Source organism: Pseudophryne corroboree, chromosome 3 (genome assembly GCF_028390025.1).
Source record: "Pseudophryne corroboree isolate aPseCor3 chromosome 3, aPseCor3.hap2, whole genome shotgun sequence".
Classification (NCBI taxonomy): Eukaryota; Metazoa; Chordata; class Amphibia; order Anura; family Myobatrachidae; genus Pseudophryne; species Pseudophryne corroboree.
Genome location: NC_086446.1, coordinates 768,653,868 through 768,672,889, shown reverse-complemented (window position 1 = coordinate 768,672,889; position 19,022 = coordinate 768,653,868). Strand labels below are relative to the sequence as shown.

Here is a 19,022-nt window from a genome sequence, read left to right as displayed (position 1 = left end):
TTGTGCCTCCTGTGGCACCTTGGGATCTCAACGTGGTGTTGAGTTTATTGAAATCACATTGGTTTGAGCCACTAAAAACCGTGGATCTGAAATATCTCACGTGGAAAGTGGTCATGTTATTGGCCTTGGCTTCGGCCAGGCGAGTATCAGAATTGGCGGCTTTATCATGTAAAAGCCCTTATCTGATTTTCCATATGGATAGGGCAGAATTGAGGACTCGTCCCCAGTTTCTCCCTAAGGTGGTATCAGCGTTTCACCTGAACCAGCCTATTGTGGTGCCTGCGGCTACTAAGGACTTGGAGGACTCCAAGTTGCTAGACGTTGTCAGGGCCCTGAAAATATATGTTTCCAGGACGGCTAGAGTCAGAAAGTCTGACTCGCTGTTTGTTCTGTATGCACCCAACAAGCTGGGTGCTCCTGCTTCTAAGCAGACTATTGCTTGTTGGATTTGTAGTACAATTCAGCTTGCACATTCTGTGGCAGGCTTGCCACGGCCAAAATCTGTCAATGCCCATTCCACAAGGAAGGTGGGCTCATCTTGGGCGGCTGCCCGAGGGGTCTCGGCTTTACAACTTTGCCGAGCAGCTACTTGGTCAGGGGCAAACACGTTTGCAAAATTCTACAAATTTGATACCCTGGCTGAGGAGGACCTGGAGTTCTCTCATTCGGTGCTGCAGAGTCATCTGCACTCTCCCGCCCGTTTGGGAGCTTTGGTATAATCCCCATGGTCCTTTCGGAGTTCCCAGCATCCACTAGGACGTCAGAGAAAATAAGAATTTACTCACCGGTAATTCTATTTCTCGTAGTCCGTAGTGGATGCTGGGCGCCCATCCCAAGTGCGGTTTATCTGCAATACTTGTACATAGTTATTGTTAACTAAATCGGGTTATCGTTGAGCCATCTGTTGAGAGGCTCAGTTGTTTTCATACTGTCAAACTGGATAGAGTATCACGAGTTGTACGGTGTGATTGGTGTGGCTGGTATGAGTCTTACCCGGGATTCAAAATCCTTCCTTATTATGTCAGCTCGTCCGGGCACAGTGTCCTAACTGAGGCTTGGAGGAGGGTCATAGTGGGAGGAGCCAGTGCACACCAGGTAGTCATAAATCTTTCTAGAGTGCCCAGCCTCCTTCGGAGCCCGCTATTCCCCATGGTCCTTTCGGAGTTCCCAGCATCCACTACGGACTACGAGAAATAGAATTACCGGTGAGTAAATTCTTATTTTCTACCTAAGGAAATTCAAATTCAAGATGGAATCTCTTCGTGCAGTGAGTTCCAGTCTGGAGTAGGGGGAGTTTATGTTGTCTGTAAATATGAAGGATGCCTACTTGCATGTTCCCATTTATCCTCCATCAGGCTTATCTGAGGTTTGCGACGCAGGATTGCCATTTACAGTTTCAGACGTTGCCGTTTCGTCTGGCCACGGCTCCGAGAATTTTCACCAAAGTATTGGCGGAAATTATGGTTCTCCTGCGCAAGCAGGGAGTCACAATTATCCCGTACTTGGACGATCTCCTGATAAAGGCAAGATCCAAGGTGCAATTACTGCAGAACATTACGCTCTCTCCCTGACAATTCTGCAACAACATGGTTGGCTCCTAAACCTGCCAAAATCACAGTTGGTTCGGACAACACGGCTGTCATTCTTGGGTATGATTCTGGACACAGACTTGCAGAGAGTCTTTCTTCCAGTGGAAAAGGCTCTGGAAATTCAGAACATGGTCAAACAGATTCTGAAACCGGCAAGAGTGTCGATTCATCAATGCACTCGGTAGCTGGGGAAGATGGTGGTGGCCTACGAGGCCATTCAGTTTGGTAGATTCCATACCAGGCTGTTTCAGTGGGACCTGTTAGACAAGTGGTCCGGGTCTCACCTGCACATGCACCGGAAAATAATCCTGTACTCAAGGACCAGAATCTCCCTCCTGTGGTGGCTGCACAGCTCTCATCTCTTAGAGGGTCGCAGGTTCGGGATTCAGGATTGGATCCTGGTGACCACGGATACAAGTCTCCGAGGCTGGGGAGCAGCCACACAGGGGGAAAATTACCAGGGAAAATCGTTAATTCCAGAATGTTTGTGTGCAGACAAGCTTCCTGGCTTAAGGGCCATTTACAACGGCCTTCTGCAAGCGGAACATCTTCTTCGCGGTCTGCCCGTCTTGATTCAGTCGGACAACATAACAGCAGTGGCGTACATAAACCGCCAGGGCGGAACAAAGAGCAGAGCACAATGACAGAGGCCACAAAAGTTCTCCACTGGGCGGAAAGACATGCAAGCGCTCTGTCAGCGGTCTTCATTCCAGGCGTGGACAACTGGGAAGCAGACTTCCTCAGCAGACACGATCCAAAAAAATTTCCAAGGAAAATGGTCAAGTCAGGAAGCCTGCCTTCACATAAACGTGCTGGAATTGAGAGCCATTTACAAAGGCCTTCAACAAGTGGTACATCTTCTTCAAGATCATCCCGTGCAGATCCAGTCGGACAATGTAACAGCAGTCGCGTACATAAACAGGCAGGGCGAAACGAAAAGCAGAGCGGCAATGACAGAGGTGACAAAGATCCTCCTCTGGGCAGAAAGGCATGTAAGAGCCCTGTCAGTTTAATTCCGGGAGTGGACAACTGGGAAGCAGACTTCCTCAGCAGACACGATCTCCATCCAGGAGAGTGGGTCTTCATCAAGAGGTCTTTGCAGAAGTGACAAGTCGTTGGGAAACTCCTCAAATAGACATGATGGCATCTCGCCTCAACAAGAAACTTCAGAGATATTGTTCCAGGTCGAGGGACCCTCAAGCAATAGCAGTGGACGCCCTAGTGACACCGTGGGTGTTTCAGTTGGTCTATGTGTTCCCTCCACTTCCACTCATTCCAAAAGTGATAAAGATCATAAGAAGAACAAGGGCTCATGCGATACTCATTGTTCCAGACTGGCCAAGGAGGGCCTGGTATCCGGATCTTCAGGAATTACTCATAGGAGATCCCTGGCCTCTTCCTCTACGAGAGGACCTGGTACAGCAGGGGCCGTGCGTGTATCAAGACTTACCGCGGCTGCGTTTGTCGGCATGGCAGTTGAACGCCAAATCCTATCCCGAAAGGGTATTCCCAATGAAGTCATTCCCACACTGCTTCAGGCTAGAAAAGAAGTAACGGCAAAACATTACCACCGTATTTGGAGAAAATATGTGCCTTGGTGTGAATCCAAGAAGGCTCCTACGGAGGAATTTCAGCTGGGGCGCTTTCTCCATTTTCTGCAGGCAGGTGTGGATGCGGGCCTAAAGTTAGGCTCCATTAAAGTACAAATTTCGGCCTTATCAATTTTCTTTCAAAAAGAATTGGCCTCCCTTCCAGAAGTTCAGGCTTTCATGAAAGGAGTGCTGCACATTCAACCTCCCTTTGTGCCCCCAGTGGCACCATGGGATCTTAATGTGGTGTTGCAGTTTCTGCAATCTCATTGGTTTGAACCTTTACGTAAGGTTGAATTGAAATTCCTCACTTGGAAAGTGGTCATGCTGTTGGCCTTGGCATCCGCAAGGCGGGTGTCTGAATTAGCGGCTTTGTCTCACAAAAGCCCCTATTTACTCTTCCATGCAGATAGAGCGGAGTTGAGAACTCATCAGCAATTTCTGCCAAAAGTGGTTTCATCGTTTCACGTGAACCAGCCTATTGTGGTGCCAGTGGCTACTGAAGCCTTGGCAGAATCGAAGTCTCTCGATGTGGCCAGAGCTTTGAAGATCTATGTCGCCAGAACGGCTCAGATTAGGAAAACGGAGGCTCTGTTTGTCCTACGGGATCCCAACAAGATTGGGGCTCCTGCTTCCAAGCAAACTATGGCACGCTGGATCTGTAATACGATTCAACAGGCTCATTCTACGGTGGGATTGCCGTTACCGAAATCGGTGAAGGCCCATTCTACCAGAAAGGTGGGCGCACCTTGGGTGGCTGCCCGAGGGTTCTCGGCATTACAGCTTTGCCGAGCAGCTACTTGGTCGGGATCAAACACCTTTGCAAAGTTTTACAAGTTTGATACCCTGGATGATGAGGACCTCTTGTTTGGTCAATCAGTGCTGCAGAGTCATCTGCACTCTCCCGTCCGTTCTAGAGCTTTGGTATAAACCCCATGGTTCTTGAAGCGTCCCCAGCATCCTCTAGGACGTATGAGAAAATAGGATTTTAATACCTACCGGTAAATCCTTTTCTCTTAGGCCGCAGAGGATGCTGGGCGCCCATCCCAGTGCGTACTGTATCTGCAGTTATTAGTTATGGTTCATCACATGTTGTGTTGCGTTTATAGGCAGCCTGTTGCTGTCATTATTCATGCCGTTGCATGCGTTGTGTTGAATGCCATGGTGTACGGCATGTTTGTGGTGTGAGCTGGTATGATCTCACCTTAGTTTAAATTAAATAAATCCTTTTCCTTGAAATGTCCGTCTCCCTGGGCACAGTTCCTATAACTGGAGTCTGGAGGAGGGGCATAGAGGGAGGAGCCAGTTCACACCCCTTTTAAAGTCTTAAAGTGCCCATGTCTCCTGCGGATCCCGCCTATACCCCATGGTTCTTGAAGCGTCCCCAGCATCCTCTGTGGACTAAGAGAAAAGGATTTATCGGTAGGTATTAAAATCCTATTTCTTTGACGTCCTAGTGGATGCTGGGACTCCGTAAGGACCATGGGGAATAGCGGCTCCGCAGGAGACAGGGCACAATAATAAAAGCTTTAGGATCAGGTGGTGTGCACTGGCTCCTCCCCCTTTGACCCTCCTCCAAGCCTCAGTTAGATTTTTGTGCCCGGCCGAGAAGGGTGCAATCTAGGTGGCTCTCCTGAGCTGCTTAGAATAAGTTTATTTTAGGTTTTTTTATTTTCAGTGAGTCCTGCTGGCAACAGGCTCACTGCATCGTGGGACTAAGGGGAGAAGACGCGAACTCACCTGCGTGCAGAGTGGATTGGGCTTCTTAGGCTACTGGACATTAGCTCCAGAGGGACGATCACAGGTACAGCCTGGATGGGTCACCGGAGCCGCGCCGCCGTCCCCCTTACAGAGCCAGAAGAGACGAAGAGGTCCGGTGAAATCGGCGGCAGAAGACGATCCTGTCTTCAGACTAAGGTAGCGCACAGCACCGCAGCTGTGCGCCATTGCTCTCAGCACACTTCACACTCCGGTCACTGAGGGTGCAGGGCGCTGGGGGGGGAGCGCCCTGAGACGCAATATAAACAGAATATAACTTAGGTGGCAAAAAGAATACATCACATATAGCTCCTGGGCTATATGGATGTATTTTAACCCCTGCCATTTTTACACAAAAGAGCGGGAGATAAGGACGTCGTGAAGGGGCGGAGCCTATCTCCTCAGCACACAAGCGCCATTTTCCCTCACAGCTCCGCTGGAAGGACGGCTCCCTGACTCTCCCCTGCAGTCCTGCTTCAGAATCAGGGTAAAAAAGAGAAGGGGGGGCACTGTTGGCAGCAAATAACGATAAAAACAGCAGCTATAAGGGAATAACACTTATATAAGGTTATCCCTGTATATATATAGCGCTGGGTGTGTGCTGGCAGACTCTCCCTCTGTCTCTCCAAAGGGCTAAGTGGGGTCCTGTCCTCTATCAGAGCATTCCCGGTGTGTGTGCTGTGTGTCGGTACGCGTGTGTCGACATGTATGAGGAGGAAAATGATGTGGAGGCGGAGCAATTGCCTGTGTTAGTGATGTCACCCCCTAGGGAGTCGACACCTGACTGGATGATTGTATTTAAACAATTAAGTGATAATGTCAGCACTTTGCAAAAAACTGTTGACGACATGAGACAGCCGGCAAATCAATTAGTGCCTGTCCAGGCGTCTCAGACACCGTCAGGGGCCCTAAAACGCCCGTTACCTCAGTGGGTCGACACAGACCCAGACACAGATACTGAGTCTAGTGTCGATGGTGACGAGACAAACGTAATGTCCAGTAGGGCCACACGTTACATGATCACGGCAATGAAGGAGGCATTGAACATTTCTGACACTACAAGTACCACAAAGAAGGGTATTATGTGGGGTGTGAAAAAACTACCAATAGTTTTTCCTGAGTCAGATGAATTAAATGAGGTGTGTGATAAAGCGTGGGTTTCCCCCGATAAAAAACTGCTAATTTCTAATAAATTATTAGCACTATATCCTTTCCCGCCAGAGGTTAGGGCGCGTTGGGAAACACCCCCTAGGGTAGATAAGGCGCTCACACGTTTATCTAAACAAGTAGCGTTACCGTCTCCTGATACGGCCACCCTCAAAGAACCAGCTGATAGAAGGCTGGAAAATATCCTAAAAAGTATATACACACATACTGGTGTTATACTGCGACCAGCAATCGCCTCAGCCTGGATGTGCAGTGCTGGAGTCGCATGGTCGGATTCCCTGACTGAGAATATTGATACCCTGGATAGGGACAATATTTTGTTAACTATAGAACATTTGAAGGATGCATTGCTATATATGCGTGATGCACAGAGGGATATTTGCACCCTGGCATCAAGAGTAAAGGCCCATACACACTTGACGATGCACACATCGTTAACGACCGTCGTTAACGACTTCCCTTGAACTTCCCTTGAACAGCTGAGCAAACCACATGAGCATACACACTACCAACGACGAAAGACGAAAGATGAAAGACCAAAGACGAAAGATGAAAGACCAAAGACGAAAGACCAAAGACCATAGACCATTCATCGTTAAAGCATCCAAGCTGAACAGTTTATTAAAATAATGAGCTGGTGAACAGTGGCTTGGTCGTTGGTCGTTGGTCTTTCACACCATACACATTCAACGTCGTCTCTGGTCGGTAACGACCATAGTGGAAATTGAGCATACATGCTCCACAGATGAACGATGGACGTTAACGTCCCGCGGGGCCGCGCATCGTTGGTCGTTGGATGCATACACACTTGACGATATAATGAACGACGTCGTTCATGAGGGCTGAAATGAACGTCATCGTTCATTTTATCGTCAAGTGTGTATGGGCCTTAAGTGCTATGTCCATCTCTGCCAGAAGAGCGTTATGGACGCGACAGTGGTCAGGTGATGCGGATTCCAAACGGCACATGGAAGTATTGCCGTATAAAGGGGAGGAGTTATTTGGGGCTGGTCTATCGGACCTGGTGGCCACGGCAACGGCTGGAAAGTCCACCTTTTTACCCCAGGTCACTTCACATCAGCAGAAAAAGACACCGTCTTTTCAAACTCAGTCCTTTCGTTCCCATAAGTACAAGCGAGCAAAAGGCCACTCTTTTCTGCCCCGGGGCAGAGGAAGAGGAAAAAGACTGCACCATGCAGCCGCTTCCCAGGAGCAGAAGCCCTCCCCTGCTTCTGCCAAGTCTTCAGCATGACGCTGGGGCTTTACAAGCAGACTCAGACATGGTGGGGGCCCGTCTCAAGAATTTCAACGCGCAGTGGGCTCACTCGCAAGTGGACCCCTGGATTCTACAGGTAGTATCGCAGGGGTACAAACTGGAATTCGAGGCGTTTCCCCCTCGCCGGTTCCTGAAGTCTGCTTTACCAAAGTCTCCCTGACAGGGAGACAGTTTTGGAAGCCATTCACAAGCTGTATTCCCAGCAGGTGATAATCAAGGTACCCCTCCTACAACAGGGAAAGGGGTATTATTCCACGCTGTTTGTGGTACCGAAGCCGGACGGCTCGGTGAGACCAATTTTAAATCTGAAATCCTTGAACACTTACATAAAAAGGTTCAAATTCAAGATGGAGTCACTCAGAGCGGTGATAGCGAACCTGGAAGAAGGGGACTTTATGGTGTCTCTGGACATCAAAGATGCTTATCTCCACGTCCCAATCTACCCTTCTCACCAAGGGTACCTCAGGTTTGTAGTACAAAACTGTCATTATCAGTTTCAGACGCTGCCGTTTGGATTGTCCACGGCACCTCGGGTTTTTACCAAGGTAATGGCCGAAATGATGATTCTTCTACGAAGAAAAGGCATCTTAATTATCCCTTACTTGGACGATCTCCTGATAAGGGCAAGGTCCAGGGAACAGTTAGAAGTCGGAGTGGCACTATCTCAGGTAGTGTTACGTCAGCACGGGTGGATTCTAAATATCCCAAAATCGCAGCTGATTCCAACGACACGTCTACTGTTCCTAGGAATGATTCTGGACACAGTCCAGAAGAAGGTGTTTCTCCCGGAGGAGAAGGCCAGGGAGTTATCCGAGCTAGTCAGGAACCTCCTAAAACCAGGCCAGGTGTCAGTGCACGAGGGTCCTGGGAAAAATGGTGGCTTCTTACGAAGCGATTCCATTCGGAAGATTCCATGCAAGAACGTTTCAGTGGGATCTACTGGACAAATGGTCCGGATCGCATCTTCAGATGCATCAGCGGATAACCCTGTCGCCAAGGACAAGGGTGTCTCTTCTGTGGTGGCTGCAGAGTGCTCATCTACTAGAGGGCCGCAGATTTGGCATTCAGGATTGGATCCTGGTGACCACGGATGCCAGCCTGAGAGGCTGGGGAGCAGTCACACAGGGAAGGAATTTCCAGGGCTTGTGGTCAAGCATGGAAACATCTCTTCATATAAACATTCTGGAACTAAGGGCCATTTACAATGCCCTAAGTCAGGCAAAACCTCTGCTTCTGGGTCAGGCGGTGTTGATCCAATCGGACAACATCACGTCAGTCGCCCACGTAAACAGACAGGGCGGCACGAGAAGCAGGAGGGCAATGGCAGAAGCTGCAAGGATTCTTCGCTGGGCGGAAAATCATGTGATAGCACTGTCAGCAGTGTTCATTCCGGGAGTGGACAACTGGGAAGCAGACTTCCTCAGCAGACACGACCTTCACCCGGGAGAGTGGGGTCTTCACCCAGAAGTCTTCCACCTGATTGTAAACCGCTGGGAAAAACCAAAGGTGGACATGATGGCGTCACGTCTAAACAAAAAACTGGACAGATATTGCGCCAGGTCAAGGGACCCTCAGGCAATAGCGGTGGACGCTCTGGTAACGCCGTGGGTGTACCAGTCAGTGTATGTGTTCCCTCCTCTGCCTCTCATACCAAAAGTACTGAGAATCATAAGAAGGAGAGGAGTAAGAACTATACTCGTGGTTCCGGATTGGCCAAGAAGGACTTGGTACCCGGAACTTCAAGAGATGCTCACGGACGAACCGTGGCCTCTACCTTTAAGAAAGGACCTGCTACTGCAGGGGCCTTGTCTGTTCCAAGACTTACCGCGGCTGCGTTTGACGGCATGGCGGTTGAACGCCGGATCCTGAAGGAAAAAGGCATTCCAGAAGAAGTCATCCCTACCCTGGTCAAAGCCAGGAAGGACGTAACCGCAAAACATTATCACCGCATTTGGCGTAAATATGTTGCGTGGTGTGAGGCCAAGAAGGCCCCTACAGAGGAATTTCAACTGGGTCGTTTCCTTCATTTCCTGCAAACAGGACTGTCTATGGGCCTAAAATTAGGGTCCATTAAGGTTCAAATTTCGGCCCTGTCGATTTTCTTCCAGAAAGAACTGGCTTCAGTACCTGAAGTTCAGACATTTGTAAAAGGGGTGCTGCATATACAGCCTCCTTTTGTGCCTCCAGTGGCACCTTGGGATCTCAATGTTGTGTTGAGGTTCCTAAAGTCACATTGGTTTGAACCACTCACCACTGTGGACTTAAAATATCTCACATGGAAGGTGACGATGCTGTTAGCCTTGGCTTCAGCCAGGCGTGTGTCAGAATTGGCGGCTTTATCATATAAAAGCCCTTACTTAATTTTTCATTCTGACAGGGCGGAATTGAGGACTCGTCCTCAATTTCTACCTAAGGTGGTTTCTGCTTTTCACATGAACCAACCTATTGTGGTACCTGCGGCTACTAAGGACTTAGAGGACTCCAAGTTGCTTGACGTGGTCAGGGCCCTGAAAATATATGTTTCCAGGACGGCTGGAGTCAGGAAATCTGACTCGCTGTTTATCCTGTATGCACCCAACAAACTGGGTGCTCCTGCTTCTAAGCAGACGATTGCTCGTTGGATTTGTGGTACAATTCAACTTGCTCATTCTGCGGCAGGCCTGCCACAGCCAAAATCGGTAAAAGCCCATTCCACAAGGAAAGTGGGTTCATCTTGGGCGGCTGCCCGAGGGGTCTCGGCTTTACAACTTTGCCGAGCAGCTACTTGGTCAGGGGCAAACACGTTTGCTAAGTTCTATAAATTTGATACCCTGGCTGAGGAGGACCTGGAGTTCTCTCATTCGGTGCTGCAGAGTCATCCGCACTCTCCCGCCCGTTTGGGAGCTTTGGTATAATCCCCATGGTCCTTACGGAGTCCCAGCATCCACTAGGACGTCAGAGAAAATAAGATTTTACTTACCGATAAATCTATTTCTCGTAGTCCGTAGTGGATGCTGTGCGCCCATCCCTAGTGCGGATTGTCTGCAATACTTGTATATAGTTATTGTTACAAAAATTCGGGTTATTATTGTTGGGAGCCATCTTTTCAGAGGCTCCTTTACGTTTATCATACTGTTAACTGGGTTCAGATCACGAGTTGTACGGTGTGATTGGTGTGACTGGTATGAGTCTTACCCGGGATTCAATATCCTTCCTTATTATGTACGCTCGTCCGGGCACAGTATCCTGAGGCTTGGAGGAGGGTCATAGGGGGAGGAGCCAGTGCACACCACCTGATCCTAAAGCTTTTATTATTGTGCCCTGTCTCCTGCGGAGCCGCTATTCCCCATGGTCCTTACGGAGTCCCAGCATCCACTACGGACTACGAGAAATAGATTTATCGGTAAGTAAAATCTTATTTTCTCTGACGTCCTAGTGGATGCTGGGAACTCCGTAAGGACCATGGGGAATAGCGGCTCCGCAGGAGACTGGGCACAAAAGTAAAGCTTTAGGACTACCTGGTGTGCACTGGCTCCTCCCCCTATGACCCTCCTCCAAGCCTCAGTTAGATTTTTGTGCCCGAACGAGAAGGGTGCACACTAGGTGGCTCTCCTGAGCTGCTTAGTGAAAAGTTTAGTTTTAGGTTTTTTATTTTCAGTGAGACCCGCTGGCAACAGGCTCACTGCATCGAGGGACTAAGGGGAGAAGAAGCGAACTCACCTGCGTGCAGAGTGGATTGGGCTTCTTAGGCTACTGGACACCATTAGCTCCAGAGGGATCGAACACAGGCCCAGCCATGGAGTCCGGTCCCAGAGCAGCGCCGCCGGCCCCCTTACAGAGCCAGAAGCAAGAAGAGGTCCGTAAAATCGGCGGCAGAAGACATCCTGTCTTCACCAAGGTAGCGCACAGCACTGCAGCTGTGCGCCATTGCTCCTCAGCACACTTCACACTTCGGTCACTGAGGGTGCAGGGCGCTAGGGGGGGGCGCCCTGAGCAGCAATAAAAACACCTTGGCTGGCGAAAATACATCACATATAGCCCCCAGGGCTATATGGATGAATTTTAACCCCTGCCAGAATCCATAAAAAAGCAGGAGAAAAGTCAGCGAAAAAGGGGCGGAGCCTATCTCCTCAGCACACTGGCGCCATTTTCCCTCACAGCTCCGTTGGAGGGAAGCTCCCCTGGCTCTCCCCTGCAGTCACTACACTACAGAAAGGGTTAAAAAAGAGAGGAGGGCACTAATTAGGCGCAGTATTAACAATACAGCAGCTATAAGGGGAAAAACACTTATATAAGGTTATCCCTGTATATATATAGCGCTCTGGTGTTTGCTGGCAAACTCTCCCTCTGTCTCCCCAAAGGGCTAGTGGGGTCCTGTCCTCTATCAGAGCATTCCCTGTGTGTGTGCTGTGTGTCGGTACGTTGGTGTCGACATGTATGAGGAGGAAAATGATGTGGAGGCGGAGCAAATTGCCTGTAATAGTGATGTCTCCCCCTGGGGGGTCGACACCTGAGTGGATGAACTGTTGGAAGAATTACGTGACAGTGTCAGCTCTTTACAAAAGACAGTTGATGACATGAGACAGCCGGCTACTCAGCTTGTGCCTGTCCAGACGTCTCATAGGCCGTCAGGGGCTCTAAAGCGCCCGTTACCTCGGATGGCAGATACAGACGTCGACACGGATACTGACTCCAGTGTCGACGGTGAAGAGACAAACGTGACTTCCATTAGGGCCACACGTTACATGATTGAGGCAATGAAAAATGTTTTACACATTTCTGATAATACAAGTACCACTAAAAAGGGTATTATGTTCGGTGAGAAAAAACTACCTGTAGTTTTTCCTGAATCTGAGGATAAAATGAAGTGTGTGATGAAGCGTGGGTTTCCCCCGATAAAAAACTGATAATTTCTAAAATAATATTGGCATTATATCCTTTCCCGCCAGAGGTTAGGGTGCGTTGGGAAACACCCCCTAGGGTGGATAAAGCGCTCACACGCTGGTCAAAACAGGTGGCTCTACCCTCTCCTGAGACGGCCGCCCTTAAGGATCCTGCTGATAGAAAGCAGGAGGGTATCCTCAAATGTATTTACACACATACTGGTGTTATACTGCGACCAGCAATTGCCTCAGCCTGGATGTGCAGTGCTGGGTTGGCTTGGTCGGATTCCCTGACTGAAAATATTGATACCCTAGATAGGGACAGTATATTACTGACTATAGAGCATTTAAAAGATGCATTTCTATATATGCGTGATGCACAGCGGGATATTTGCCGACTGGCATCAAGAGTAAGTGCGCTGTCCATTTCTGCCAGAAGAGGGTTATGGACGCGACAGTGGTCAGGTGATGCGGATTCCAAACGGCATATGGAAGTATTGCCTTATAAAGGGGAGGAGTTATTTGGGGTCGGTCATTCAGACCTGGTGGCCACGGCAACAGCTGGGAAATCCACGTTTTTACCCCAGGTCGCCTCTCAACATAAGAAGACGCCGTATTATCAGGCGCAGTCCTTTCGTTCCCATAAGGGCAAGCGGGCAAAAGGTTCCTCTTTTCTGCCCCGTGGCAGAGGGAGAGGAAAAAGGCTGCAGAAAACAGCCAGTTCCCAGGAACAGAAGCCCTCTCCCGCTTCTGCCAAGCCCTCAGCATGACGCTGGGGCTTTACAAGCGGACTCAGGCACCGTGGGGGCCCGTCTCAAGAATTTCAGCGCGCAGTGGGCTCACTCGCAAGTAGACCCCTGGATCCTTCAGGTGATATCTCAGGGGTACAAATTGGAATTCGAGACGTCTCCCCCTCGCCGTTTCCTAAAGTCTGCTTTACCGACGTCTCCCTCCGACAGGGAGGCAGTATTGGATGCCATTCACAAGCTGTATTCCCAGCAGGTGATAATCAAGGTACCCCTCCTGCAACAGGGTATTATTCCACAATATTCGTGGTACCGAAGCCGGACGGCTCGGTGAGACCGATTTTAAATCTAAAATCTTTGAACACCTACATACAGAGGTTCAAATTCAAGATGGAGTCACTCAGAGCGGTGATTGCGAACCTGGAAGAAGGGGACTATATGGTGTCTCTGGACATCAAGGATGCTTACCTTCATGTCCCAATTTACCCTTCTCACCAAGGGTACCTCAGGTTTGTGGTACAGAACTGTCACTATCAGTTTCAGACGCTGCCGCTTGGATTGTCCACGGCACCCCGGGTCTTTACCAAGGTAATGGCCGAAATGATGATACTCCTTCGAAGGAAGGGAGTTTTAGTTATCCCTTACTTGGACGATCTCCTGATAAGGGCAAGATCCAGGGAACAGTTGGAGGTCGGAGTAGCACTATCTCAGGTAGTGTTGCGGCAGCATCGTTGGATTCTCAATATTCCAAAATCGCAGCTGATTCCGACGACACGTCTTCTGTTCTTAGGGATGATCCTGGACACAGTCCAGAAAAAGGTGTTTCTCCCGGAGGAGAAAGCCAGGGAGTTATCCGAGCTAGTCAGGAACCTCCTAAAACCGAGCCAGGTCTCAGTGCATCACGGCAGTTTCCACGCAAGAACTTTCCAGTGGGACCTGCTGGACAAATGGTCCGGGTCGCATCTTCAGATGCATCTGCGGATAACCCTGTCACCAAGGACAAGGGTGTCTCTCCTGTGGTGGTTGCAGAGTGCTCATCTTCTAGAGGGCAGCAGATTCGGCATTCAGGACTGGGTCCTGGTGACCACGGATGCCAGCCTGCGAGGCTGGGGAGCAGTCACACAGGGAAGGAATTTCCAGGGCTTATGGTCAAGCCTGGAGACATCACTTCACACAAATATCCTGGAGCTAAGGGCCATTTACAAGGCTCTAAGCTTAGCAAGACCTCTGCTTCAAGGTCAGCCGGTGTTGATCCAGTCGGACAACATCACGGCAGTCGCCCACGTAAACAGACAGGGCGGCACAAGAAGCAGGAGGGCAATGGCAGAAGCTGCAAGGATTCTTCGCTGGGCGGAAAATCATGTGATAGCACTGTCAGCAGTGTTCATTCCGGGAGTGGACAACTGGGAAGCAGACTTCCTCAGCAGGCACGACCTCCACCCGGGAGAGTGGGGACTTCATCCAGAAGTCTTCCACATGATTGTAAACCGTTGGGAAAAACCAAAGGTGGACATGATGGCGTCCCGCCTCAACAAAAAACTGGACAGGTATTGCGCCAGGTCAAGGGACCCTCAGGCAATAGCTGTGGACGCTCTGGTAACGCCGTGGGTGTACCAGTCAGTGTATGTGTTCCCTCCTCTGCCTCTCATACCCAAGGTACTGAGAATTATAAGACGGAGAGGAGTAAGAACTATACTCGTGGCTCCGGATTGGCCAAGAAGGACTTGGTACCCGGAACTTCAAGAGATGCTCACGGAGGATCCGTGGCCTCTACCTTTAAGAAGGGACCTGCTCCAGCAAGGACCCTGTCTGTTCCAAGACTTACCGCGGCTGCGTTTGACGGCAGGGCGGTTGAACGCCGGATCCTGAAGGAAAAAGGCATTCCGGATGAAGTCATCCCTACCCTGATCAAAGCCAGGAAGGATGTAACCGCAAAACATTATCACTGCATTTGGCGAAAATATGTTGCGTGGTGCGAGGCCAGTAAGGCCCCGACGGAGGAATTTCAACTGGGTCGATTCCTACATTTCCTGCAAACAGGAGTGTCTATGGGCCTGAAATTGGGTCCATTAAGGTTCAAAATTCGGCCCTGTCAATTTTCTTCCAAAAAGAACTAGCTTCAGTCCCTGAAGTTCAGACGTTTGTAAAAGGGGTACTGCATATACAGCCTCCTTTTGTGCCTCCAGTGGCACCTTGGGATCTCAATGTAGTTTTGGGGTTCCTAAAGTCACATTGGTTTGAACCACTTAAATCCGTGGATTTGAAATATCTCACATGGAAAGTGGTCATGCTATTGGCCCTGGCCTCGGCCAGGCGCGTGTCAGAATTGGCGGCTTTATCCTGTAAAAGCCCTTATCTGATTTTCCATTCGGACAGGGCGGAATTGAGGACTCGTCCTCAGTTTCTCCCTAAGGTGGTTTCAGTGTTTCACTTGAACCAACCTATTGTGGTGCCTGCGGCTACTAGGGACTTGGAGGACTCCAAGTTGCTAGGCGTTGTCAGGGCCCTAAAAATATATGTTTCCAGGACGGCTGGAGTCAGAAAATCTGACTCGCTGTTTATCCTGTATGCACCCAACAAGCTGGGTGCTCCTGCTTCTAAGCAGTCTATTGCTCGTTGGATTTGTAGTACAATTCAACTTGCACATTCTGTGGCAGGCCTGCCACAGCCAAAATCTGTAAATGCCCACTCCACAAGGAAGGTGGGCTCATCTTGGGCGGCTGCCCGAGGGGTCTCGGCTTTACAACTTTGCCGAGCAGCTACTTGGTCAGGAGCAAATACGTTTGTAAAATTCTACAAATTTGATACCCTGGCTGAGGAGGACCTGGAGTTCTCTCATTCGGTGCTGCAGAGTCATCCGCACTCTCCCGCCCGTTTGGGAGCTTTGGTATAATCCCCATGGTCCTTACGGAGTTCCCAGCATCCACTAGGACGTCAGAGAAAATAAGAATTTACTCACCGGTAATTCTATTTCTCGTAGTCCGTAGTGGATGCTGGGCGCCCATCCCAAGTGCGGATTATCTGCAATACTTGTACATAGTTATTGTTAACTAAATCGGGTTATTGTTGTTGTGAGCCATCTTTTCTAGAGGCTCCTCTATTATCATGCTGTTAACTGGGTTCAGATCACAAGTTGTACAGTGTGATTGGTGTGGCTGGTATGAGTCTTACCCGGGATTCAAAAACCTTCCTTATTGTGTACGCTCGTCCAGGTACAGTATCCTAACTGAGGCTTGGAGGAGGGTCATAGGGGGAGGAGCCAGTGCACACCAGGTAGTCCTAAAGCTTTACTTTTGTGCCCAGTCTCCTGCGGAGCCGCTATTCCCCATGGTCCTTACGGAGTTCCCAGCATCCACTACGGACTACGAGAAATAGAATTATCGGTAAGTAAATTCTTATTTTTTTCTCATTTTCCCTTTCGGATTTGTGGTAATGACACAATTCTACCCCTTTCACATCGCAAAGGTGGTTTGTACTGGGGAATTGTACAAGTGACCCGCCATGAATCCCCTTTCAGACTGGCAACTCAACTCGACAATAAACCACGTGGGTTGCCATCTGGGGTGGAGGTGGCGCTTGGAGATAAGAGCATCTTCACGCCGCCTCCTCCATTAGTGTAGATACATTTAGTTTGCATGCAGGTAAATACTGGCTGCCTTTGCATGTAGCCCACACATGCTGGACAGCTTTATTGGCCACGCCCCTCCCATATCTATCTCTGCACGTGTTACATCTGGCCCCCCCTGCAGTGCAGCATGGTTTTGCCTGGGTGCACATTTACTTGCTCCATTTTGCCTTACTCCCAACTCGGGGGGTAATTCAGATCTGAGCGTAGATGTGCTAAATTAGATAGATGTGCCTCCATTGTCTTGATTGCACCCTGCCAATGGCGTTCTAACACTGTTGGCACGCCCCCTCCAGCGACCGCCTCTGCCTATCAGTCCGGCAGAGGCGATCGCAGCCCTGAGATACTGTTAGCATCTCCCAAGGTGCGCAGTGTGGCTGCTGCACGTGTGCATTCCACATAGGTATTCAGACTGCAGCGATCCGGTCTATTTGCCCCTCTGAATCAGACCCTATAACTTGCATGCAAATAGTCTGCACCTGCTTAGTCAGTGAATGCACGTTATTCTCTCCACCCCCCCTTCCCGGCGTTATTCTAATGTTACTGCAGATGGGTACGACAAGTTCATTCCAGCTTGCTACCCCCGGAGATAGCGAGCTAAAATGCACGTAAAGAGACCCGTTTGGGCGTCATTTCTCGCTCGCGCCCATTAGTTTGGTCTGGTTTCGGTGCTTTGCACGCCTAAACCCGACTGTACTTGGCGCGATATGGGCAAAAACGGGGGACATATGAACATCGCCCCCCTATCTCCCGTCACTTTAGACGGGAGATTGGGGGTGTGTTAACATTTTAATCTGGCCCTTGGAACGCCTTACGACAGGAAGATGGCACCAACACAGGGAGAGTGCAGCAAAGTGGTGCTGACATAATTCCAGTTTCTGCACATATACACCAACAATGAGGACGTGTAATAAACCTGGCTATACAAGGGGGTACACATCTCAAGGTACAGTAGGCACAGTGGTTAGCAGTGCTGCCTCACAGTACTGAGGTCTTTGGTTCAGTTCCCATCTGTGTGCAGTTTGTACGTTCTGCAGGTCTTGCATGGTTTTCCTCCCACAATCCCTGGTTGTCTGTGTCCGTGTGACAGAGGACAAGGACTCTCTGTGAAGCGCTGCGGCATATGTGTGCGCCATGAAGGAGCTGTTGACCGATAATACAATACGCAGTTTGAAAGCACTTTTTTCAGAACTTGACACCAATTCTACAGCAGCCCCCACAGCGTTTTTGAAGGATGCCACGTTAACTCTTTAGCTGCCATGACCTAAAATAGATTTTATTTTCCTCTTTCTATAAAACACAAACTTATTTGAAAAAGTGACAGTAAAAGGGGAAACTCCTTTAGTAAAATAAATAAAATAGATACGCACACAGGTGTTAAAGACTGCGCATTATGCAGCTGGAGGAGGGGGGGGGCGGGTGTAGTGGAGGGTCTCGTGGAGAGTAAACAAGAGGGTGAGGACCACCAGTACTTCTGGCCAGCTGCTCCGTTACAAACCGGTACTGACTCTCAGAGGCTCGTGCAGCTGCCGGGCAGGAGGCGATGGTTTGTAGCTGCGCTGTGAAAGCTAAGTGTCAGACGGCAATTCCCAGTGGATTCTTGGTGAGGAGTCTGGTGTGGGTCTTTGCGCTGGTCAGGTAAGAGGCTAATGACGGTACAGCTAGGGGGGGAAATCAATAAATGAGGGATGGAAAAAGGTGAGGTCAGGGTGCGTGGGTTTCCGCTGCATTACGTTTCTCTTCGCAACTCAGTTCCAGATCTTGAGGAAGCTGTCCCATGATCCCGTCGCCACAGCCATCCCATCCGAGGTGACACCCAGGCAGCTGACGCGATTGTCATGGCCGGAGAGGACCCCTGTGAAAGCACAGCGCCATTATAAACATTTACAGGCTGGAGCGTCTTTACTGGCACATTTAGAGTATATAACGCTTAAACAATGACCTGGCTGAGAAGCACAGAGGGAGACAAAACGTGAAGCAATGATACTGTGGAGGGGAATATACAGTAGATCGTCTGTAGGGAGGAGAGGTCTGGTCTTATTACGGGGTGTAGTTATGTGACCGACGGTCAGGATGATGACAGACGGTACTGCTGGCTACATTTTTCTCAATATTTCAGAAGAATTTAACAGCTGGGCCCTTATTTTTAAGCTTTTCTTGAACTCTGTCTCCAACACAATTCCCCCACAACCAATACTGGGACAAACCCACTTCACCTATTTTCTATTGTAATTAATTACCTACCAATAGTCATCTAGGACCTACTAAAAAAAAAAAGAAAAACTATTTTTATTAACAGCCCAACCCTGATGAAGTAACCTAATGAAACGCATAGGATTTCAGTGTGCTACTAGTTTATTACATGATCTGTCTCCTGTCCCCAGACCCACCCCCTAATAAAGAGCCACTC

At 49.5% G+C, this 19,022-nt stretch overlaps 1 protein-coding gene across 6 annotated transcripts in view; it reads right to left on the bottom strand.

Annotated features, from left to right (window-relative positions):
• Nucleotides 1-17,867: 17,867 nt before the first annotated feature.
• The window catches only part of GNB3 (G protein subunit beta 3), a 130,505-nt gene continuing 129,350 nt past the window's right edge, over nucleotides 17,868-19,022 (bottom strand). For all 6 annotated transcript variants that reach the window (XM_063962470.1, XM_063962469.1, XM_063962468.1 and 3 more), the window contains exon 10: nucleotides 17,868-18,467. In XM_063962470.1, the coding sequence (XP_063818540.1) occupies nucleotides 18,361-18,467 (107 nt within the window). In that variant the 3' untranslated portion in view covers nucleotides 17,868-18,360. The remainder of the gene's footprint in view (nucleotides 18,468-19,022) is intronic.